Here is a 24,320-nt window from a genome sequence, read left to right as displayed (position 1 = left end):
TGGAGAGAGTCTCACTTCACGGGAGTCGTGCTACTCTTGCCGATACTTGCGTGCCGTTCAGTCCTAAATCAACTGCTCTCTGTTGTTCCCTCTTGTCTTCCTCTGGGACTATCTGGGTGCAAATTAGGTTGCTCAAGCGGAGCAGTTTAAGATTAGACAGGGAGTTGTTGAGGACGCAGCACTGCATGTGGGCTCTTGAAATGTCACTCTCAGCCCCCCACGGGCTCACTATTTTGGAGTGCTGGTGGGCTAGAGCCTGCCTGTCTGCTCTCATGGCCCTGGAGTCAGGTGACAAGGGCTAGTGAGTAAACCCTTCTCATAACTTCATTGCCTTGTGTATAAAATGACTGGTTTCTGGTCAGAGCTGCCTGGCTGCTGATGTTTGCTTTCGAAATTCCTGCTCTTCTGTCAAGGAGAGTGCGGGTGCAGGCAAACGGTCACATGGGTTTACATGTGGTAGAACCTCCACCACTTCTCTGGGCAGGGTCTGTGTTTGTACAGCACCTAGCACAGTGGGATCATCAGCCATGAGTGAGGGTCCCAAGTACTTCCATCACACTGTTACCAGTAATGCCAGTAAGGGGACTCTGTGTCATGGCAGGGAACCCCCTACGCTATGCTTTCCAGCTAGCACGATAGATCTCCCAGATGTTTCCTGGGTGCAAACCCCTTGGCCTCACGCGCTGAATGGGCTGTTCACAGCAGTGACCAGTAGCCTCCTTCGGGTGGGCCATGGGATCCCAGGAGAGGCTCTGTCTGTCTGACTTTCTTTTCCTTGGTCCAAATGTTGAAATTCATTCGTGCCTAGAGGGAGCGAAGAGCAGAGCCCCCTGCTTCTCTGTACCGCTAACCCCGATTGGGAGTTGGGGGGGACAGAAGGATGGCCTCGTCCTAGTGCTGCATATTTCATCTCACAGTGGCATTTGGAATCCGAGTGAGTTGGGGCTTTGAATGTTATGGTGGACGTTCTCTGGCCTGTTAGACAGGAGGTCAGATTAGATGATCACAATGGTCCCTTCTGGCCTTGAAATCTCTGCCCATATACTTGGATTGTAAGAAAACCTGAGTCTGTCTGTCTCTCTCTCATGAACATACACATCAATGGCAGAGGAAGGGGTGTGTGTGTGTGAGAGAGTGTGAGAGAGTGTGTGAGTGTGTGAGTGAGTGAGAGAGACACTTCTGTGCCTTTGGTTTCCCCCCAGGGAGGATACCCACCTCCCTCCCATCGGAAGCTAGGATTAGTGTTTAAAGCTGCTCCTCGCTGGAAGGGAAGTTCATGTAGAACTCTTGTCAGCACAGATTCAAACTGGGCTGTGAGAAGCAGATGCGCCTGCAATCCTGATAGGTCCCGAATGGGAACGAGTTATGTGAGCCAAATGTGCCTCTCTCTGCTCCTTCACGGCTCGGTGGCCCTAAGCTGTCTTGGTGATCTTGCTGTGACTCGCACCTGGCATTCACACACCGCAGTGATGAGTTAATAAGAACCATCACCTGGAACATTGGAATCTGTTTCCTCTGAGTCCACAGGAGCCATTCAGATGACAGAGCGCTGCAGCCAATGAGTGTCTTGGCAGGTTAGACTCAGACCTTTCTTCAGAGCTTGAAAACCCAGCGATGAAGTGTTTAAAATGATCGGCAGAGAATGAAAGGCAAACAGTCCTTCTGCAAACAAACACCAGCATTGATGTCTAGGTTCACTAGCTAGCGCTGGAACCAACACACAGCTTGTGCCAGCATCTCACCCACAGGCAGTTTCCCCTCTGGAAGGGAACGCTTCACTTCACATCCACATCAAAGCAGCCGCTAATAGCACACAGGCAGCAAGGAAAGTCTTGGCTTGTGGAACCTTAACCTATGGAGCCTGCTGACTTCCATTGTCTCGCTCCTTCCGCCTTGGCCAGAGGCGGCTGCTAGACTGGCTTAATCTCCTGATTAGCAGCAGCCCCAAATAAACACACACAAGTGGGTGATGTCTGAGCACCATGCAGCTCTGGGGAAGGGAGGGCCTCTCCTTGGGTTTCTGCCTTTCACAGCATGACAGGTGGAGCCAGAGGCTCACGCTGTCCAACTTCACTTGCCACAGAATAAGGCTTCCTCATTCTACCCCTGCCACCTACAGTGCCCTTTGGGTGTGTCTACATAGGGTGCTATCCCAGGACAGCTATTGCACTTTAAATTCATCCCCCCTTACCTTAATCCAAATTGACTTTCAAGCACAGACCGGCCTTAGAACCTCTGGTGTGGGAGGCTCAAGAGCAATGTAACTTATGGACACTAGGAATCATCTCTGTCCAAGGGAGCTTTGTTTCTATAACGTCCTTGAATAAAGCAGTGCAACTCTAATGTACAGCAGAACAGAGTCCCTGGAGGCCTACCCGGAGTTTGTATGGCTAATCTAGTCTCCACGGTAAGCGGCACTGTTGGGTAAATATAATGAAAGAAATCGGTATTGCCCTTCAGTCACCGTGGCAGGCAGCAGCCTAGTTTCTTGAAGAACTGAAAAGGTGAGCAGGTCCTGTGCTGTGCCCTGGGTCTGTAACCTTAAAGGCAGGTGAACATGACAGCCTTGGTTTGGGAAAAAAAGGTTTTTTACTGGTGTCTGAGCTCTACAGGGGACCTGTCTCAAAAAGTTCCCTTTGAAAGCAAATCATTTTGCAGCGCTAGGACACCAGGGTTCTACTCCTGGCTCTGCGGCTGACCTGCTGGGTGACCTTGAGAAAACTGCTTCCCTTCTCTGCCTCAGTTTCTCCTCCTACCCCTTGTCTATTTAGATTGTCAGCTCTTTGGGGCAGGGACTGTTTCCCTGTCTGTGTATGTGCAGCACCCAGCACAAAGGGGCTTTGATCTAAGCTGGGGCTTCTTAAGTGCTACCATAAAACAAATAACGAGCCCCTGCTGGCTGGGTGGGGGGACAAAACAACTTAGGCCCACTTCCTGTTGGAAAGCTGCTACTTTCTGCTATAACCTCTGCTGTCTGGGCTCCTGGACCTTCAATAAGAGACTGCTCAGTCTCCATTTCTTATTCCCCATGGCAGCATGGTATGGAAGCACCCAGAGATCCTAATCCGGAACAAGCACTTCAGTTGTGCTATATAAACGTACAGGGTCCCTGCCTCTAAGGCTTCGGGCCAGGTGTAAAGGGTGCACGTAGCAAACAGGAAGGACGCTGAGGGTAAGTGACACAGTCTCAGTGCCTCATGGGATGGTCTAGCGAGGGAAGGTCTGCAGCCCTGTTTCTGGCAGGGGAGGCTCCCCCCTCTGGGAGCTGTTGGAAGAACACAGGAAACAGTGTGCAAGAGAAATAATTCAGTCACTTCCTGGTGACTGCACTTCATAGCTGCCTCTGTGGTGTTTGTGCATCATTTCTGCATCCCCACAAGTGTGGTGCCCTGAAAGAACGAGCCCCCTCTGAGGGAGGAGTGGGGGTGGGTGAATGAGGTGAGGTGGCCTCCTTTGAATCCGTATCGAGCTATCATTGCTGCATTTTCTTGATTGGCCTGACTCTCCCGCATTGATCAGAAGAGTCGATCTGCCCCCAGCTCTGAATCCCCATATGCTCACAAAGTGTAGGGTGACTTCTTGGCAGCTTTCTGCACCGGCCTTTCTTCTCTGGTGTGTAGCCCAGTGGCTCCCATGGAGCTGATGCTGCATTGCTGAGTTTCAAAGAGCAAAGGCCATATTCAGTGTTTGGTGTGAGCAGTAATTCTGCTGGTGCCTGGGTCTGTTCACACTAGGGCTGAACTCAACCCTCTGATCCAGCCCCTTGCTGGTCAAGGAAGGTTTGTGCCTCCAGTGGTGGCTAGTTACAGAAGTGGGGTGTCTCTCTCTCTCTTCCAGAATATGCCGAGTTTTTGCACTGCAAATCCAAAAAGTTCACGGATTTTGATGAGGTTCGGCAGGAGATCGAGGCTGAGACGGAACGGGCCACAGGAACCAATAAAGGCATCTCTCCCATTCCCATCAACCTAAGAGTCTATTCCCCACATGGTGAGTGAGACTTCATCTTTCCAATCAGAACACATACATCAGCAGGCTTCTAAATGCAAACAGGAGACTAGAGAAATGCATGTTGTGACACTTCAATGAATGGAAAAGAAACAACATCTCACAGGGAGATTTTAAGGTCCCCAAAGCCCAGGATCTATTTCAGAGAGGTTAGCCCTGCAATGATCTAGGGAGGACAAACAGAATATCCCAGCTGATCCTGTGTGCACCCCCGGCACACACCCCTTCCCTCCCCCACACACTGCGGGGATAAAATGTTCCGAATTCCTTCACGAAGCACGAGCTCTCTGCTTCCCTCTCTTTTCAGTGTTGAATCTGACGTTGATCGACCTTCCGGGTATCACCAAGGTGCCAGTGGGAGACCAGCCCCAAGACATTGAGTACCAGATCAAGGACATGATCATGCAGTTTATCAGCCGAGAAAGCAGCCTGATTCTTGCGGTGACTCCAGCCAACATGGATCTAGCGAACTCGGATGCTCTGAAAATGGCTAAAGAAGTAGATCCTCAAGGTAAAACGCGCGCATGCTGTAGTGACGTGACCGCTCCAGAACCCTTTAACAAAGGAAGGGGCTGTTGGGATTCCCATGTGTCCTTCTGAGCAGCTCTTCCAAGTGGAATGTGCTATTAGAACTGGGTATTTTCTATCTGAGAGAGGAGGAGGAATCCTAGCTTTGCCCAGCATGACTGGAATGAATTTTGTCTTGACAATGACTGGCCGCCAGGTCACAGGCTAATAATTCCATTGTGGCTGGGATCTGGCTCTGGGCTTGCGTAGCCAGCGATAGAATTATAAGGCTGTCATTGAATCCTTGGGAGGAAGTCCTTGCTCTCTTCTCCTGCCCCCATTAAGGACAGTGGTTGCTGCTCCAGCCAGGTCTCCTGCTGCCAAGTTCCCCATCTGTGATTCTCCTCTTACCACTCCCCTGTCCTCTGACTTCCACTAGGTGTGTGCTTCATTGCCCATAGTCCTCCACAGCAGACTCCGAGGTGACTTGTTGGCTTGTTTGGCTGACAGCCTTAACGGAAGGGTGTGACTCAATGCACTGAGGTCTCGCCTAACGAGTTAGGTGCCTTTTGTCACTCAGGCTGCTGCACTAAACTATCCAGTCACGCGGTTAATAACTAGCTCGTTTTGCCACACGAGCCAGGTGTCAACATTGAAACTGCAACTTACACGCTGCAGGCTGACCTGAGGGTCCTGGCAGCTGCTTGCTGACACTGAGAGCAGCAGTGGTTGCATGTCTAACTACAGACCTGGTCAGCTGCTCTCAATGCAGCATGCAAGATGGGGGATGCAATGTTGTTAGCTGCTTCTCCAGTGATCTTTCTACCTCTTTCTCAGGCCTCCGGACGATTGGCGTGATCACCAAACTAGATCTGATGGATGAAGGCACTGATGCCAGAGACGTCCTGGAGAACAAACTGCTTCCTTTAAGAAGAGGTGGGACGCTGCCGTCCTTATGCAATAAGCATTCTGCTGAGATCACCACACCCCCCTCCCATTCACACTAGGTATAAAAGACAGGGAAGTCCCAGAGCTCAGTGGAAAGCAGCTATTCTGCATTGCAGCAGATGTGCATGGTACCTGCCAGCAGGGGGTAAACAGGAAACCCTAGTTACCTCCTTTTCTTCAAGCAGTATGAAGTTCACGTTCATAATTGTATCAATAACACCGGGGTCCCTTGCAGGGAATGTGGGAGTTCAAGGCTGGTGCTTCAGCTTCCCAGGGCTAGCATGTGAAATTGTCCTGTTGCAGGCTACATCGGAGTCGTTAACCGGAGCCAGAAGGATATAGAAGGCAAAAAGGATATCAGAGCAGCGCTGGCTGCAGAACGGAAGTTCTTCCTTTCCCACCCAGGCTACAGGCACATGGCAGATCGAATGGGTACACCTCACTTGCAGAAAGTCCTCAATCAGGTAGGCCAGCCCGGATTAATGTCAGTGCATGGTCCCTCCTTACTAGCGTAGGTGGAAGATCAGTGAACAAACAGCTCTGAGTTGTACTGTGGGGAGAGCATTGTCAAGTGATTAGAGCGGGGATGGGGAGTTAGATTGGATCTCTATGGCCCAACCCACATAAAATGTGTGACCTTGGGCAAGGCTCTTCCCCAGCCTCCGTTTTCCCGTCTGCAGAATGACAAATGAAAGTCTCACTTGTCTGAACCCTCTGTACCTACTAGTGTGAATTACAAGCAACACTGAAAATGCTGGTAGCTGACGGAATGGAGGGGAAAATCTCTTCCAGTTCACTTACATGGTGCAATTGACCACACAGTATATGGTCAGTTTCCTTATTTTCCCCCATATAGTCAGTGCCTCTTGTCCATGTTGGTCTCTTACACAGCAGGAGAAGGAAAAATGCATTAAAATTGGAAAAATCTGCCTTGTAAAGCTGCAGAGCGGCAGGAGAACTGGGGCTGGTTCAGGGCCTGAGATTGCTTTCAAGTCTTTGAAATTGACTAGTGTCTCTTTAAATGAACAGTAGCAGACCTGGACTGTAACTTATTTCCCCTCCAATAGAGTAGCTAGTTCAGTGAAATAATTCAAACCTGATCCAGAGACCAGCACTTCCTCTAGTCTTGTGTTATGCAATGTTGGCTCTGGCCTCGTCCTTTCTTGAACAAAGCTTGTTGTGAAGGGCAGCTAGCTCAGGTAGGGGGCCAGGACCACTAACAGCTTCTCCAATCCTCTCGTAGCAACTGACCAACCACATCCGTGAGACCCTGCCCTCGCTGCGCAGCAAGCTGCAGAGCCAGCTGCTCTCCCTGGAGAAGGAAGTGGAGGAATACAAGAACTTCCGCCCTGACGACCCCACGCGGAAAACCAAAGCCTTGCTACAGTACGTTGCTCTGGTATCACAGACACTGGATTTCGGCCAACCTCGCTAATGAGCGAGAGAGAGAGAGAGAGAGAGAGTCTAGCCTGAAATTGACTGTGACTGTCAATTTAACATAGGTCCAGATTTAACTTTCTCTTTGCTTGGAGCACATGAATCCCAGCTGGTCACTGATCCTTACGGAAATAGGCAGTGCCTAGCACCTGGCATTAGAAACTGGCAGTGGGGGGGACAGGACTTGCCAGCTTTGGCGGATGGTGCCATTCAGAGTTGACATGGACATGAGACCAAATACCCTGCAATGTTAGGTTAATGGAAACGTTGGGAGGACTAGTGAAATCTGTAGCTACAATGCCTAGCAGACAAGCTCTGCAGGCAAATAACTGGCGTTGCCTTGGATTTGTTATGCCTACAGCAATGATTCCAAATCTGAGAACAAGCATGTGTGTTCTTAGGGCCGAAGAGAAGGTGAATGACAGTTATTTTTGTTTCCCTAATTGTAGTAAAAGGGAGGTGAAATTCTCTCCCCTGTAGTCATTCATGGAAGTAGAGGAGAATTCTCAACTGGCCCTGCCCGGATTATGGCTAGCGTGGTGCTGGCTGTAGTGGTGGTTATGGCCTGAATGGCTGGTCTGTTATAGCTTTTGCCGTATTTGGCTAATGCCTGTTAATCCTGCTGATTCTTTGCAGGATGGTCCAGCAGTTCGGGGTGGATTTCGAGAAGCGGATAGAAGGCTCCGGAGACCAGGTGGACACACTAGAACTCTCTGGTGGTGCCAGAATTAATCGTATTTTCCATGAGAGATTCCCCTTCGAGCTAGTGAAGGTAAAGCTAATGCTGGTTTTAATACTTCTGCCCAGTGTTGTTGTTTTCTCTCTCCACACAAAGTAGAATGTCACTGGTTGCCAGCCATATGGTGAGGGAGTGTTTAGGTTTTCTGCTTGTTTAGTGGCCAGCAGAAGGGTCTGTTGACTATCCTCCCCTGGCGTTGGGTTGATCTACTGCTCAGCTAAGTCTGAGTTGGTTATGAACCTCCCTCTTTTCCCATTCATGCATTGCTACATGGCATATGAATCTTTGTGGGAGATAGATCCGGATTAGCTTGAGAAGACAGGGATGGGATGTTGTCTCGGGGATCGGCTGTCCTGGGGTCTGGCAGATCAGCAGTTTGTGCTGATATTTCTAGGTAAGCAAAGCCTCCTCTCTGACTTAAAAAGCAGGGCAGCAGAAAGGTGTTCGCCTGCCTACTATAAACATCCCCATAATAAGGCAAAAACACAGCAGGTCTTGCGTGGGGGCCAGTCTGCTGTACTCCTGTCCCCACCTCTGTCATGCAGAGGGTGCTAACGAGATGTGCCGTAATTCACTACTCGTTCACTCAGCCTTTATACTGCTTACCTAGATGGCAAGCTCCTTGGGAGAAAGGGGCAGTGTCTATTTACGTGTCTGAAGTACTTAGCATGCCACTGGTACGATCTACTTCTACAGTTGGGTAAGCGTATGTTTGCCTCTCGTGGCTGCACGAGAAAGCAGTTTAAACATGAGCCATCTTCGATTAGAAGCCTGAGCCATGATTGTGCTTCACCCCAGAAGTGGTTTGCTGTACAATCTAACTCTCGTGTGTTTCTCTTTTAGATGGAATTTGATGAGAAGGACTTGAGGCGAGAAATTAGCTATGCAATTAAAAACATCCACGGCATAAGGCAAGTATCTGAGCAGGAGATCTTTAGTGCCAGTAGCTCCTCTTATTTTCCTGTGAGCAGATCAGTAAGTTTGGCCCATGTGACATTATTCTGTGGTAGAACATTTGTACCACGAACCTGCCCTAGCTGCCCAGTTGTAAACAACTATAGGCCATCTTATCTGTTACATGGAAGCAAAAGGGGGTTTAGAACCAATATTTGTTTGAAATAGGTGGAGAGAATTAGTTGTCTAACAATTACATTGCCAGTCAATAATCCCGATGTAGTTTTCTTCCATGTGTCCGGTCAGTGCCGTATTTGTGATCTAACTCTGATTCGGGGAGTAGGAGTGTGGTGGCTGACTCACTAATGAAGCAGCCTCTTCTTGAGAACCAAGAGCAAACTCAAAACGTTGTCCCTGTTAGTCTCACTCCTTCACTAAACTCTAGCAGCGAGATCTATTTCCTGTCGTCCCTTGAAATCCGAGGATAAAGTAATTCCTCTACTGCAGCGGTTCTCAACCTTTTTTTCCCCGAGTACCACTCGGGCCAGGTACAGTCAGGTCAAGTACCACTTGACCTGACTGTACCCGACCCGAGTACCACTCGGGGGAAAAAAAGGGAGGGGACTTGCGGCGGCGGGAGGGATTTGCGGCAGGGTTTCGCAGCGGCGGGGAGAGACTTGCGGCGGCTTACGTGGGGAAAACAATACCCGCCGCCGAAACCCTTCCGCCGTTCGCCCATTTTCAGCGGGAAAGTTTCCCGAGGGCGGGCGGGAGGGCACTTCTGGCAGCGGATTCGGCGGCGCAGTACGGCTCGCATACCACCCAGCCTTCTCGTAAGTACCACCGCCGGTTGAGAACCGCTGCTCTACTGCCGTGTGCTTCTTCCCATGAGCAGAAGATAGCATGTGGGGCATGTATGTTCGAAATCTAAACTTCCAACTAGAGGAAAGGGGAGCCAGGTTATTACTGGACCGTTGTGCTTGAGGACTTCTTACTCCGGTGTACGATGGAGGAAGGTACATTCTGCACAGACTGAGCCCAGTGCTGGAGCTGCGCTTGGATTAATCCACACGCTCAGCCCGTGCTGTCCGATGCTGCGCTGAGGACACAACTCGAAGAGCTAAGGAACCCTGGGCCTGACAGGGCTGAGTTTGTCATCCCAAAGAGGCCTCACCTTAGACTTACTCCTCTTCTTAGCATGTCTGCCTTCCAGGGCTGGAGTGATTTGTGTTCCCTCTGCCTCAGTATTGACTTGGGAACTACGGTCTCTGCTCTTGATGCAGCCATTTAGCCGGAAGGCTGCATAGACTTGAAAAGGTTCTTTGCCACCCACTTGCAGGGGTAGATGTGGCCTACAATAAGAAATTGCCTTAGCCTCACTGCGGGAGGCAGTGACTCCAGGTCCCATGTGCTAGAGAACAGCTTTGTGTGCATCAGTAAGTCACAAAGCAGCATCGTGCTCTTGACGGAGGCTTAACCAACCCCGCTCCAGGGGATAATTTTGGCCACACATCCACAAGCAAAGGTCCTGTTAGTACCGAGGCCTGTTTGTTTGGGGAAGGGAGTTGCTCTCTGGGATGTCTGCTACTGTCTCATCAGGTCAGACAGTTGCCTTTAAACCTATTCACCCATTTTGTTTTTTCTCTGCCATGTCTCTGCCCTTCCTCACCCCTATGTGCGGATGCCTGTAGAACGGGGCTTTTCACACCAGACTTGGCATTCGAGGCCATTGTGAAAAAGCAGGTGGTGAAGCTGAAAGAGCCTTGTCTGAAGTGTGTCGACCTGGTTATTCAGGAGTTAATCAATACAGTTAGACAGTGTACCAGTAAGGTATTGAACCCGCTGGAGGTTATCCAGCTGCTTCCTACTAGTGGGGTGGAAAAGCAAGGGTGCTGCCAAGATGGCAATGTTCTCTCCTGCCTACCCTGCCTGGAAAAACTCCCCAAAGCTGGATGTGTCTAGGCAAAACCGGTTACACTGACCCTTAAATCCTAGCCTGCTCACTAACGTGGGGTTACTCCTGGGCACTGTGATGATCTCCTCACACCTGGCATGCCTGGCCCTGGAGAGAGGGAGTGAGGGTATCCTCCTATACACCTGAGAGACTGGCATTGTCCAGCTCTGAGGAATGCCTTCCCTACCCTGGGCTGAGGGAGAGATCCAGGCAGCCCCCAGCAGTATGGGACTGTCTCAGTGGATAGAGCACTGGACTTGGACTCAGGAGACCAGGGTTCTGCTCCTGGCTCTGCCGCTGGCCTGCTGGGTGACCTTGGGTGTGTCACTTTCCCCTTGCTGACTCCGTATGTTTGTAAAATGGGGATAATGATGCTGACCTGCTTTGATAAGCACTTGGAGATCTACCGATGAGCAGTGCTACAGAAGAGCTAGGATTTATTATTCTCCTAATGCACATAAGGTCTCTGGGGCTCCGTCCCACTGAGAGGATCTCAAAGTATGTTGATGTGACCTCCAGCTGCAGGGCTCTGTGGCAGATTGGAACAGACGCTGCCAAGGGTTTTGCCTCAGAGCGTTTTGGAGTCTGCCAGGCAGGTGGGCAGGTTCTTCCTGGGTCCTGGTGCCTGTCTTAGCATGTGTCTTCATCTGCGAGTTGGGCTGCTGCTTTGCTACACTCCGGGAAGCTGTGGCGAATGGGAACGGAAGCTGAAAGTAGCTCGTCTAGCAAATGATCTTCAGATCCCTTGTTACTTGTTTATAAATCCTGCAGCTTGTTGATCTGCAGTTAGTGAAGCGCTTGGTAGGGAGCGCCATTTCAAAAGGTTCCTCACTCTCTGGAAGGGTTAACTACCCTGCGACTACGCAGTAGCGCTTGATAAATGGGCCACTTCCATATTTAATAACTAGCTTCTCAGGACGACTCTGCTTTTTAGCTGAATCTGGTAGCAATGAATTGAGAAAATTCCTTTAAAAAAATTGACATGTCTAAAAATTAGCTGTTCAAAGACAGGCTGCTGGACCAGATGGATGCCCTGCTCTGATCCAGTCTGTCGAGTTCTGGATGCACCTGATAGATGAAAGGCAAAAGGCTGTTTCGCCACGTTGAGTGGCATTCAGAAAAGTGAAGTAGTCCCACAGCTCCTGCTTCCCAAAGTGTCTTGCTTGAGCAGAGCAATTTCAGCACTTGTCCAGTGATGTGTATTGTAGGACCTTGGGGGGGGTTTGTTTCTGGGTCAGGAGTTTGCTGTGGTTATAGTGATTTGTGTAACATGGAGAAGCCAGCACTTGCTGCTGAATTTCCTTCAGTCCCAGCTAACATAGTGGGGAAAACTCAGATTTTTTTTTCCTTGCAGTGAGTCCGTAGGGCAGCTTGCAAGAGTAACGTGCAGCTGTGTTCTTGTAGGCAGGTAGTCTGCTTCCACAAGAATCCAGATAAAATCAGAAGTTTGTTCAAGCAGGGCTTGAGACGGTCTAGACAGGAACTTCTCTGGCGCGAGCAGTGCTCTTTACCAAGTAGCACCCACCTGGTCTAGACACAAGCCCTGTATCACTGGAAATTGTTTCTAACCCTAATAGGCCAAAAGATTGGGGACCTTAAAATGGCAACGATCTGCTTTCCCTACCCATCCCTCAACTTCCACGTGGTTCGTGGCAGTAGCTATCACAAACAGCTGGAGAGAGAAACCAGCTCCTTATGCCATCGGAAGGCAGCAGGCAGTGTCCTCTGCCCCCATGGTAAAGCAGCAATCTTGAAGCGTAGCAGCTGATCTAGTGGCCTGCTAACTTGAAGCCTGGCATGGAGGCGGGCGGGGTGAGCGAAGGAACCTTTGCCTTTATTTAAGGTCCAGTGGAGCCAGATGTTGAGAGAGCAGGTTCTGGTGGGATGCCATTGCCTGCTTTTGGCTCCTGGAAACGCAGAGGGTGGGAAGGATTCACCATTGTCCCACCTGTTGTAGTCACTTTACACCATGTAAATGGTCACACAAAGGGCCCAGCAGTGGTGAGCTGGTGAATGAGAATCCGATCCCCATGAAGTCCAGGATGTAACAAGGTGAATTAAACTAATGATAGTAACAAATGAAATGCATCTTTAAAATGAATCCAAGGAACCTGAAGGAATTTCCCAGGGCAAGTGCTGCTGCTTTTCCCTTTGCATGTTACTAACCTTTTTGAAAAATCTCATTTTCTTTTCTTTCTGTCTTTGTCGCTGTTTTCCCCACCCTGTGTGCCTCTTGGTGTCTCGGCTTTGCGCTCTTGCGCTCTGCACGGGGCAGGACGGGGCTCTTCACACCTGACATGGCTTTTGAAGCTATAGTGAAAAACCAGATTGTAAAGCTCAAAGAGCCCAGTTTGAAGTGTGTTGCTCTGGTGGTCTCAGAACTGGCCACTGTCATTAAAAAGTGTGCGGAAAAGGTAACTGATCTTAATTTCTTCCCCTTTGGCTAATCTGAACATCTGGAATGTATTGGCTCGCAGGACCCAGCTGATCAAAGTACGTTTGAGACCATTAAACTAACCTTTTGGGGTTCTGTGTCCATGTGACATCTGAACACCTCCCTCTAAGGACACATGTGGAAGTATAGAACCTTACTGTTAACTTGGCTTTCCGGCATGGGTCCTGCGGAGACATATTGCACAGGTGTTGCTTCACACCATAGCAGCAAAAGCTAAAAATGCTCCTGAAATAGCAGAGGGTCGGTATCTCTGGAAACGAATTTCGTTTGCCGTGCTTAGCATTAGCCCATGCTTCATGCTGGGGTGGGGAAGCAGACTATCCATTTGCCACACACACAAGGCCCACCCACCAGAAGCGGATTGTGCCAATCTCTTTTGGAAACAGCAAAGAAAACACATTTTTCTCTGCTATTGTCTGAGCCCCGCTTCTGTCCTGCTGACAGAACTGGGGGTTAGTCCAATCCTTTCCTGCCCTCTTCAGTTTTATGAGTGCTTCTGTCACGGTTTTTGTGGCTGCTGTGATGGCTGCTGTGATCTGATCTTCTGCTCTTACGTCCTTCTTCTCAGCTTGGCTCCTACCCCAGGTTACGAGAGGAGACTGAAAGGATTGTTACCACTCACGTCAGGGAACGGGAAGGAAAAACAAAGGACCAGGTAAGCACCTCTCGTGATGGCGGGACCATGTCTGCCCTTCAGTGTGTCTAGCACTTAGGGGGCTGTGATCCGTGCGAAGGTGAAGTAAAATGTGACTCATGCAGAACAGAAGGGTGTCTGATCTTAGTGCTGCTTGGGGAGAACTTGACACTCCAACCAGAGTCTCTTAATTTCATCCCCTTATGGATTAAAATACAGTACCACTCCGCTTTGCAAATCCAAACCAGCACCAGCAAGCCTACAGTGCCCTCCGCTGGGAGCAATGCAAACTGCACCTTTCTGCTCCCGCTGTTGCTCTCGGCAGTGGGGGTGTCACATGCACACCCCAGGGCTTTCTAGACCAGTCTCTGTGTGCGGAGCAGCACCGAAGCCTCATGTGCTGACAGCGTCACATTCATTGTAGGCCTGTAACTGGGTTCAGCTGACTCAGGTGTCTGTGTCTTTCCAGATTCTCCTATTGATTGACATTGAGCTCTCTTATATCAACACTAACCATGAAGACTTCATTGGATTTGCCAAGTAGGTGCCTCCCAGCTGTATCTGGGATGTTTGGGTTGCAGGATTTCTAGGTAACTGAATTGCAGCTATCCAGTGAGCACTGAAGGGGTTGTAGTGGCAGCTACGCAGAGCCCATGGGGCAGGGAGCCGAGCCGGCTTGTCCTGAAAGCTGTAAACCTGTACAGTGACTGTTGAGGGCTTTGCCTCCCAGTGTGTTATTGTGGCTAAGCTGCTGGCATTGCTGGATTCTGGCACCTTAACGCTGGATGTGGTGGGTGGGGGGAACACTGCTTTCACAGGTGCTGTTCCCATTGTTTCTCCAGAGGGAGGCTGGTCTCCAGGGCCTTGGGTAAGGGTCTCCTTTGTTCCTGGCCTTTGCCTGAAAAGGGGGAGGGAGGAGTCGTGCCTAGGGACCAGCCAAGATCAAGGGGCACCATTGTGCTAGGTGCTGTACAGAGTAATGGAGGAGCCCAGCCCCAAAGAGCTGAACATCAAAATCGACCAGACAGAGGGTGCGGGAAAGGCATGCTAAGTCTCTTAGAGCTGTCTCATTGACTTAGTGCTTGTGTTTTGGCCAAGGAAACAGGGATCTTCTAAATGTCCTCCAGAGGAGACAAGACCTTTTAATGTCTCAAACTATGTAGTGGGCATGAATTAAACCTCCCATAGGAAAAAATACCAGAGCCAAGGACTTGTCTTTGTATGAAAATGAATCTGTAATAGTGTAGGGTGTGAATTTTAAAGTGGATTAACTCTTCCTGATTAACTCCATGTGTGGATACTTTTGCTCCAGAATAGGAGCATCCACACACGAAGTTAATCAGGAACAACTCCCCATGTAGGCAAGCCCCAAGGATGGAAGCACCTTTTGTTGGCTCTCTTGTGGCAGCATGATCCCAGCTCCCCTCCTCCCTTTCAGATTCACTTCTGGTTTTTCCTCTGTCTTTTTCTGCCTCTTTTTTAAGTCTCTGCGTCTCACGCTTCATTCACAGTTCCTTCCTCTCATAATCTCTTCTGTTTTTCCTTTGACTCACCTCACTATTTCCTCTGGACTCTTCTGAATCTTCTCCTCCTCCTACCACCCCCAGCTGTTACACTGAGCAGCACTTGACGACAGGGTGGGTACCTACCGGAACCAGTATGTAATTAGGTGACTTGTGGGAATGGACTCCTGCTTGCGTGTACCTTCAGCAGCGCCGAAGGATGCAGTTCCAGGAGCTGGAACAGCCTTGTGAATGCTGATTTAAAATTAGGCAGAACCCAGGCGCCTCATGGACAATGCTGAGCATTTGACAAATAATCCTCCGGCAGCGCGTGAGGGAAGCGGCTCTGAGTCATTACTCCTCCAGCCTCGTCCTGTAGCTTTCAGGCACACATCCAGAATCTAGTCATTTGCGCCCTACTTAACTGCAGGTGTTGCCCCATTTCCCTTGGCCGGCTGCTAATCTCCTTCAAACCCCTCCTCCCTAGCAAACTCCTTCCTGCCACTCCAGCTCCCGTCCCTTGGAGTAGCCTATGGAAGTTGCTGTGGCACTCTGGGCAGCTCCCCATGGGCGTGCCCTGTGCCAACATGGGGAGCAAAGGGACTGTAGATCTCTTCGAAGTGTCTAATACTGAGCAGAAATGGTCAAACTGCCCCTTCCCACCGTGTTCCCTGCCTCCTTGGATACCAGGGTGATGGGCATGGGTTAATGGAGCATGGCTGGCTTCATTAACCAAGGCCTTGAATTCTTTGTCCTCTGTGGCCCTTCTAGTGGCCAGATAGAGCAGATTTGTGTGATGTTTCCTCCACAACAAGCTTTAGTTTAGCCCTGCAGGATGCCCAGGAGGAAACATTTGTGCTAGAGTGTGAATCAACCAGATGCTCGGAGATCAGGTGTTAAAAGCCAGGAGGCTCCCTAGCTGTACTGGTCTGAAAGCAGCTTACTGCCCCATGAGTGCTTCTGTCTCATGCAGCTGATGAACAGAACACTCGAGAAATCTCTTAGCCTCTCAGGTACAGTTGGCTGCTAGTGGAGAGTTCTGGTGGCTTTGGATGCCATGAGAAGAGATTGTAGGTTTGTATTCTGTCCAGCAGGCTTCAGGACGAGGCATTTCCTCCATGCTAAGTGCACTAAGTAGGTGGTAGCCAGCGAACACAAGTCAGGTCTGAACGGCCGTGATCGCCGAGTGTTCCTCAGTTGCCTTGTGCTGTCGATGTAAAGCCGGGTTGCTTTTTTGTTTCAGTGCCCAGCAGAGGAGCACCCAGCTGAACAAGAAAAGAGCCGTCCCAAATCAGGTACAACACACCAGTTTGGTAACTGCATCTCTCTTGGTAGCCTAGGCCACGGTGGCTGAGTATGTTTGGGTCCCACTTGAAGCCATGTATTTGGCACAACCCTGGAACTGCATTTTGTAGTCCTAGAAGGCTTCCTGGGAAGCTGGATTCAGAAAAGTTGGCACATAACACCCTGCACCTTAGGACAGGGAGATAATCCCTGGGTATTTGTGGAATAACCTCCAGATGCCTACGTAGCTAGGTGCCTACCTGAATCCATTCTTAGTGTAACCTCTTTCCATATGAACCCTTCCTTCGTAACAGATGGTCTAGGCAAGTGGAAGAGAGCCCAGGAGGGGGGATGTAAAATATCTGTGCCCCATCTTATTACAAGCAGGGGACGGGGGTGGAGAAGGTTAGCCTCCAAGTCCTAGGTAGTGATGTTAAACCTGGCTCCTCTCTCATCACAGCCTCCCAGTTCTGAGTGTGATATTGCTCCTTAGTTGGCATGACTTGAGGCCAGGGTTCGAATTGTCCCCGTTGCATGGTCAGTCTTGTTGTACGTAATGCATATGGACATTGCCTCTTGTTTGGAAACACTGTAATGAAACATTAACACTGTATACATATAATTAATAGCATGTAACTCTTTTCTTTTGCTGTTTTTCTGCTTTTTTTCCCTACCATTTTTGTGCTTTCCGCTTCTTCTCCCTCCATCACTTCGTTTTCCTCACTCTCCTCGTCCTTTTTTCCTTTATTTACCCACAACCCTAATTTTGCGCACCTAAAGGGTGAGATATTGGTAAGTACCTGTATAGTGTGATAGTGAATTATAGAGGAAGCCTAGTGATGGAGACCCCCCCTTAAAAAAACAAAAAACAAACACACACACCCTGCAAATCTAAAAAAGTGGCACTTCTCTTCTTAAAACCGAGTACACTTACTGCTTAGAAAAGCAGGCGCCTTCCCAATGGAGCAACATGGCTTTGTTAGGATCCTCCTCTCCAGCAGGAAACCTGATGGGATCACCTGATCTGACAAACATAGTGCAGGGAGAGAGACTGGTGGAGGCACAGATAGCCCTGGAGGCTGAAATGCCTGTTGATCACCCCACGTCCCCTACCACTGTCTCCCATCTGCCCTGGACGGACCCAGCCATCTTTGGCTGAGGGGGCAACTCAGTCCACAGTTGAGAACATTGCAGCCCTTAACTGAGATTTCGATGCCCTGAAGGTGGGGTAGAGCCATAGAAATACCTAGGATAGTCAGTGTGAGATCACATCCCCCCTCAATCTCTCTTATCCCCCGTCTGCCTGCTGGGCATCTATACGTGCTCCCAGAATATTTTGGGGGAAAGGGTGTGGCTGAAGGGCATTGCATTATGGGCACTTCCTGCTTCTCATGAGAAGCAGAGTGTAAGTTGGAGGAGTTGTGGGTAGGCCCCGTGAAATAAGGGTTAGCTGCACCAGTGCAAATTGGTTTATGGCAGGATGCCCTCTCTGACAGGGCTTTGTACCCAGGCAGCTGCCCCAGGGAAGATCCCCTCAGATTATCCTTCCTTTTGTATGAGGAAGTCCTGAGTGATCATGCCTGCCTGTAAAAATCACCTCCTCATCCAGCCACCAAATAAAGCTTTTCCTTTAAGTGTACTCACACCTAAAAACGGGAGGGGTGAGCCTTCTATTGAATTGAAGGCAATTTGCCTTCTCTGTATGAACAATGCCCTCGGGAGGAGGGGGATGGTGCGGTGTGTGTTCTTGGGGCTCAAACTGTCATGGACTGTCCAAGAAAATGGAAATGCTTGTCACTTATGAATGGAGGAGACTCTTGAACCATGATCAGGGTTTCCCAGCTGGTGCTTTACAGATGCAGAAAACTTCCTTTCCTCAGTGTTCCCCGTGAAATAGACACAGCCACACTGGACTAAGCTGAGGAATGGTTCATGTGAAGACCCCTTCTGTCCATTTGAGGCTCAAGTGGTCAGATGTCCTCATGGAGCCATGGTTGGGTGGAGATAAGAACTTTGCCAACACCACCTTAATAGGGAGATAACAGCCCCAAATTCTCCTTGGACTGGAAATGTGCCTGAACGTGGGTTCAGAGATGGAACTGATCTGAACTGGGATTGGATAACTAGGGTGGCAGGCGCCACTTCTCTCCACAGTGCTTTATAAGCATTGGGACGCAACTGAGGCACAGAGGGGGAAGGGCCTCGCTCCAGCTTGTCATAGCTGGGAGTAGAAAGCTGGGTGGCCTGCCTCACTGCTGCTGTGCTCAGACCCACTGGATGTTAGCGTGGGTTGAATAACTGAGGTCTGTGGGGAATTTTAAGCCTTGCATTGTTTATCTCCCTGTTTTGAGCCTGCTGGGCATCCCTCTTCCAGTTTGTAGTGGCTCAGTGCACAGCAGAGGGTTTGGCTTTGGCCCTAGGAGATGACACATACCTTAATGGAGTTCCAGCACCCCTTGGCACTGCTCCAGGTGTTGTCAAATGTCAAAAGCTAGCAGGGAGCTGCGTGCAGCTGCCACTCAGAGTGGTGAATAAAGCAAGGGGCCCCTGAACCATCTGTAGCTCCAGGCTCCCAGGTGAGAAGCATCGTAAGAGTATCGGGGTATCTAATGAGCCCTGTGAAAGCCTCAGCAGCTCAGGCATGAAGAATGCTGTGGTTTTCATCCAACATCCCCCTGGGTTAGTGGTGCTTGGCACAGCCCCAGTCCCAGGGAAGGGGTTTGCAGGGGGGAGAAGGCGGGTTCGGATGGAGGGCTTGCTGATAAGGCAAACCAACCCCTCCCGCAGTTGAGTCCGTGCCCATTCATGCTCTCCCTGGGCGTGGTTGCCCACATGAAGCTGGCAGAAATGGTATTACCCCATTAGCCATTGGAGCTCTAGTCACTTACATCAGCTGAGGTTCTGGCCCAAAGTGCCTGTCTAGTGATCTCCACCTGACTCCTCTCTACTGTTGAGAGCTTACAAGCCTCTGTCTCAGCCATGTGTAGCTATCCTGTAAGTTTCCCAGAGTTCTGCCACTTCCATTTTCTTATGGCATCACACGGACCTGTGCTAAGTGTGCCCTCCCGAGGGCCTGTCTGTTGCCCCCCATGTCTCCGATTCGGTCCCCTCAAGGCTGGTCCTCCATCGCTGGCTGTAAGAACGCGGATTGTAGTGCGGTGATGGGAAGGTGGAGATCTGACACTCTGGGATGCAAGCTGCCAATCATACTGGGCTGCTTCTAATTTGGAGTGGTGCGAAGCTGGAAGCAAGAGGGCTGAATTTACATGCTCCAGTCCATCTCTGCGCAGGGATCCAGCCTGTGGTGCCAGCCCCAGAAACGTACTTCGTGCGCTCCCTGTTGGGGTCTCGCTCGTCAGTGAAGGGGAAGTATTCTGTCTTTAAAGGAATCTCCTTCTGGGTGTTCCTCTGTGCGACTTCTCTCTGGTATGCTGTACAATCTAGCTAACCCGCTCCACCTTCCTGGGCACTGGCCTGGTAAAGGTGCCTCTCTTCACCCATTTGTCGTATGGGTGAAGAGGGGTGCCCTAGGCTTCCCAGCTAGTCGGTACCAGATCTGAGATTAGCACAGGGCATTTCTGGCTCCCAGGAGTGGATCCTTCCTTTCTTCTAGAATTTCCCTTAGCATCATGCTGCATAGCTGATCCCTTAACGTCCAGGCCTCTGCCGTCACAGCTCCCCCACCCAACGGCTCCCACTCTAACTGCTGCTCCAGGAACAGCTGCCTCTTCTCTTTCCCCAGTGCTGATCGCCGCCTTCCCAGGAGGCCGAGTTTAAACCTCGGATCTGCGGCTAATCCACCAACCCAAGCCCCGTTTCTCTGCTCTGTGCCTACAAGCCAAATGCTCTTCCCAGCACCTCCCTTCTCATCCTCTTTCAGCTGCCCTGCTTCTACTCTTTTGCCTCTGGTCCTTTAAAACCAAAGTCACTTCAAATTCAGATTTGTTTAAATGGGACTCAATCTCAAATTTAAGGGAACCTAACAGGGAGCAAATCTAAAGGGTGAAATCTTTAACCTGGTTTCCTTTCTGCCATCTCAATTTCAGGGCTCCTTCCTTCCCTCCGCCAGAAAATCTGTATGAGTTAAGTTTTAGCTCTAGCAGCCTGCGCCTGCTGACGCACTGAGCTTTGTGTGTGCGTGTAACATGTTTGCCTTTGTTGTGGCTTTTATGTCGGTAGCCACCTGAGCAGCTTTGACAATGAGAACAGCCCTAGTGCGGTTCCTTCCACAATGATTCCCAAGCAACTTTTGGAACAGTTATGGCATAAAATTGATGGCTTCTCTTGCTTCACACGCTAATTCTGGCGTTGGAAGCTAATATGAAGGAAAGTCCTGCCCAAGTCAGATTCCCAGCCCCAAATTCCTGGTCCTCAAATCACTGCTGCTGACCGGTGGCTCCTATACAAGCAATAGCAAAGAAATTCCAAAATCTAGCGTGTTTAACTCTTCTCCACGTAATCACATGGGTCACTTACTCCCCTCCAATCCATGCGTTGGAGTCAAACCTCTAGATGTGTGCCAAATGCTTTTCTGTATGTCTGTCCATTACTAACTGGGATGGTAATACTAACCTATGCAGAGCACTTGACTAGTGACCATAGCCCTCGATCTTCCTGCGATTGACCGTACTTGGACAGTCGAAGCATCTCGGCCTCTCTAAATGTAATAAATGTGGATGGCTTTAGTCCAGGCCTACGTCCAACTGCTGTGGAGTCTCTTCTGCTGGAAGCACAGTCTAGGTGTTAAGTGATCATAATATTGTGAGCTCTCTAAAAGCGGGTGGGGTAGCAAATAGCTTCTTTTGAAGCACATTCTATTAAAACCCAATTCTTGGGATATTGTAACAATTGAATGTTGGGGCAGAGAACAGTTCTCCCGCCTGTAATCTCTTCTGGACTTACCAGGTCAGATCCTGCAGCACCATCCCACTCTTGTTAAATGGCTCTGTTTATGGCAGGCTTCTCAGACTCCCTCTGATTGGTTTTGCTGCTCATAGTAAGTGACTTCCCAGACAATGCTCCACCCTGGGGACTTGAGTGGGCCAGAAATAGAAAACCTACCGACATCTGGGTAACCTTGACGTTCAGAGAGAGCTGGCACAGGGTGTTCGGCGTGATCTAACGGAAACTAAAACCCAGTTGTAAGCAGTTGGGTTGCCTTGGCATCTGGAAATGGGTCATCTGGGCAAAAAGATTATCTGAACATATAGTGTCAGATCTCTGTGCGCTCTAGTCTCTGCACTGAGCTAGTTGTGTATCACTGGCTTTCACGGCAGTTAGCTCTGTTAAGCCCCTGAGATAAAGCTAGTAGCATCTAGGGTAATGTGTTATGCTGCAGACAAGACAGGGAAAGAATTTCCAGATGCAAAGTAAGAGGGAGGGTCTGTTGGATCCAGACAAATCTGCAACAAGCTGTGATGCTCTTTCTTTCTGTAGCTATTGCACTACAACAATGAAGGGGCTCAAAAGAGTGTCGTTCCTGATTTGAAACACAAGGAAATTCTCACCTTTCCAAGTATTCTGGGTCAGGATCTGCTGTTCCATTGAAGTCTCCCGTGCCACTTACTATTGGTCAATCAGTGTAACTTGGGGCAGAACCTAGCCCTCTGTTTGGTTGAGCAACGGGCATCTTGTTAGCCCCTAAGATTCTTTTGGAACAAAACAAAATCAGATTGACTGGAGAGTCGCACTAACAATGCCTCTGGTTTCAGACGTTACTTTTCAGTGTCCCACTGGGGCCACTGAGATTCTCTTTTGTAGTGATCAGTTATCAAATGCTTTAGCAAAGGCAGGGGATAGTGAAGACAAACACTGGCATATTCAGACTGGAGAACCGGAGACTTCTCTATACCTTGTCTGTTCTAGGGGGAGCCCTTTGCTGTGCGTTGGTCTACAAAATCCATTGCCTACAGGACAAAGCCTCCTATTCTAGGACCAGATTCTCCCCTGGCATCCGTGGGGAGCGAGCTACGTTCACAGCAGTGATGAACTTGACTCAATAGCTTTCTGAGCAAAGGACTAATAGCAGCCAAGACTCTGCTTGTTCTTTGAGATAGCCTCCATATATTTCTTTCCTCAGTGGAAAGACAGAGGAGAGAGAACAGTGCCTTGGTTTTTATCAAGACCCCCCAATCACCGGAAAGGCTGTGTGCTACAGATCAGCTAGTACGAGGGGTCACATTGCAGCTGTCGTTTGCTTTTCTCCTACTGGTGTGTGGGGGAGAAGCTGTTGGACAGAGTTAGTCCCCGTCATGCACTTGATCATAATTCTTGACCTGAACAAGATTATGTGGCAGGGCTGCCTCTGATAGCAGATGACCCAGAAGGTCCCTTCCAGCCCTACACAAGAGGGGTCTGAGTCACACTGGCCTCTGTCTCCTGTCGTGTGATGGTAAATGCTTCTGCCTGCCTTGGAAAAGCCAGCTGCTGTGCAAGCCTCCAGACAACGCAGCGCTTCCTCCTTGTCTTGTCCAAGGCTGCTTGTGCAGTACCGCTTCAGTGTGTTGCTGGCCCCAGCTCCCCTTCTGCTGTTACCCTCCTGTGCACATCACTCCACGCTGGCATGGGGAGGCCCACTCTTTCCTAGGGCAGTGCAGGAGTTGGGGTTTCACAGCCTTTCCCATGGATACACACAGTGCCGCCTCAAAGGAAGTCCAATGTGCTTCCAGCTGTGGGAGAGGGGAACTTGGGGAGCAGAAGACTGGGGAGATGCTCACACTCCTGTTCTAACTAGCCATAGTGTTGCCTGGCCATTGTCAAACGTGGTGCAAGGTTGTGCAGACTCACTCTTTGCTCTGAAGGGATGGGAGGGAACAAATATCCTAGTTCCTGGACTGGTTAACTTGGCAGTAGCTGTTGAGGGTGTCAGTGCCCTAGACCATTAAGATTTGCTTATTTCCAAAAAGCTTTTTGGTTCCCCTGGGTAGCCTATAAATTGCTGAGCTGTGGGCTCAGATCTCCCCTCCCCTCAATAATACTGCAGAAGCTATCACGACTTCCCAAATGAGTTGGATTTGAGTGCATCTGCTCTGCATTTCTGTGGGCTGGGCCATTGGTGGCGGTTAGCAGAAACACAATGGGATGACGACTACTGCAGCATAGTCTTGCTTTCCAGACTCCTGCAGCCAGTACGCCTCTGTTCTGGATTCCCCAAAGAGGCCCCGTCCCGGCCCTTGCCTGGAGATCCATAATCTAGTTGTGAATGCAGCTGAAATGGTAAAGTCTGTGGGACTGCCCTGTTCCTCTCGGAAAATCAAAATCGGTAAAACCTGCTTTGGGTTCCTACCTGGGAAAATCTGCCATGCTCCCTCTGTGAAATGGCTGCTTCCCTGCCTAGCATTGGTGGCTTTTCATGGAGCAGCCTCTCCCCACAGACTTTCCTGTCAAGACCCAGAAGGAAAGCAGGGCCCATGCTAAAGATAAGCAGCGTGTTAGATTGTCCGAGAGCTCCACACCCCTCTCTGCTCTAGGTGTTGGCAGCTTAAACTTGAGAGGGTGGCCAGAAAATAGGGATTCCAAGCCAGCCTGTAACCTGTTCTCTCTCCCCACTCTGCCCCACCGGTTTCCCACTCCTTTTGTTGCTTCCAGGTAATCCGCAGGGGCTGGCTGACGATTAACAACATCAGCATAATGAAAGGAGGCTCCAAGGAATACTGGTTCGTGCTGACGGCAGAGTCTTTGTCCTGGTACAAAGATGAGGAGGTATGCATTGGCTTGGTTGGTGCCAGGAAGGTGGGTCTTGGGACCAGCAAGTTTGGAGTGGTGCTAAAGGGCTTGGGACAGTTGGCCTTGGAGCTCTGCATGTAATGTTCTTGTGCTGCTCGTTAAATGGCTGCTGATGACAGCTGTCGGTTTGAAGTGCAGCTTGCATCTTCACTGCAGACAGCCTGGGGCCGTTGGGCATGATTGGAGCATTCCAGCCCCTGGATTCAAACCCTTGAACTATAGCTGGATTACGGTAA

At 50.0% G+C, this 24,320-nt stretch overlaps 1 protein-coding gene across 10 annotated transcripts in view; it reads left to right on the top strand.

Moving 5' to 3' along the window:
* Nucleotides 1–24,320, top strand: part of DNM2 (dynamin 2) — a 56,808-nt gene that overhangs the window by 15,789 nt on the left and 16,699 nt on the right. For 4 of the 10 annotated variants that reach the window (XM_067560570.1, XM_067560569.1, XM_067560563.1 and 1 more), the window contains exons 3-15: nt 3,838–3,987; nt 4,313–4,516; nt 5,350–5,448; nt 5,764–5,924; nt 6,704–6,846; nt 7,534–7,669; nt 8,480–8,547; nt 10,222–10,360; nt 13,508–13,594; nt 14,043–14,113; nt 16,319–16,370; nt 17,140–17,151; nt 23,947–24,060. In XM_067560570.1, the coding sequence (XP_067416671.1) occupies nt 3,838–3,987; nt 4,313–4,516; nt 5,350–5,448; nt 5,764–5,924; nt 6,704–6,846; nt 7,534–7,669; nt 8,480–8,547; nt 10,222–10,360; nt 13,508–13,594; nt 14,043–14,113; nt 16,319–16,370; nt 17,140–17,151; nt 23,947–24,060 (1,436 nt within the window). Of the gene's footprint in view, nt 1–3,837; nt 3,988–4,312; nt 4,517–5,349; nt 5,449–5,763; nt 5,925–6,703; nt 6,847–7,533; nt 7,670–8,479; nt 8,548–10,221; nt 10,361–12,759; nt 12,899–13,507; nt 13,595–14,042; nt 14,114–16,318; nt 16,371–17,139; nt 17,152–20,405; nt 20,436–23,946; nt 24,061–24,320 lie in introns of all 10 variants that reach the window. The other 6 variants (XM_067560564.1, XM_067560560.1, XM_067560566.1 and 3 more) reach the window with 4 other exon arrangements.

Source organism: Emydura macquarii, unplaced genomic scaffold (assembly GCF_026122565.2).
Source record: "Emydura macquarii macquarii isolate MOO-44397 ecotype Brisbane River unplaced genomic scaffold, CSIRO-AGI_Emac_v2 contig_2292, whole genome shotgun sequence".
NCBI classification, from domain to species: domain Eukaryota; kingdom Metazoa; phylum Chordata; order Testudines; family Chelidae; genus Emydura; species Emydura macquarii.
Note: the sequence above shows the minus strand (reverse complement) of the source record. Positions and strands in the feature narration are given on the sequence as shown.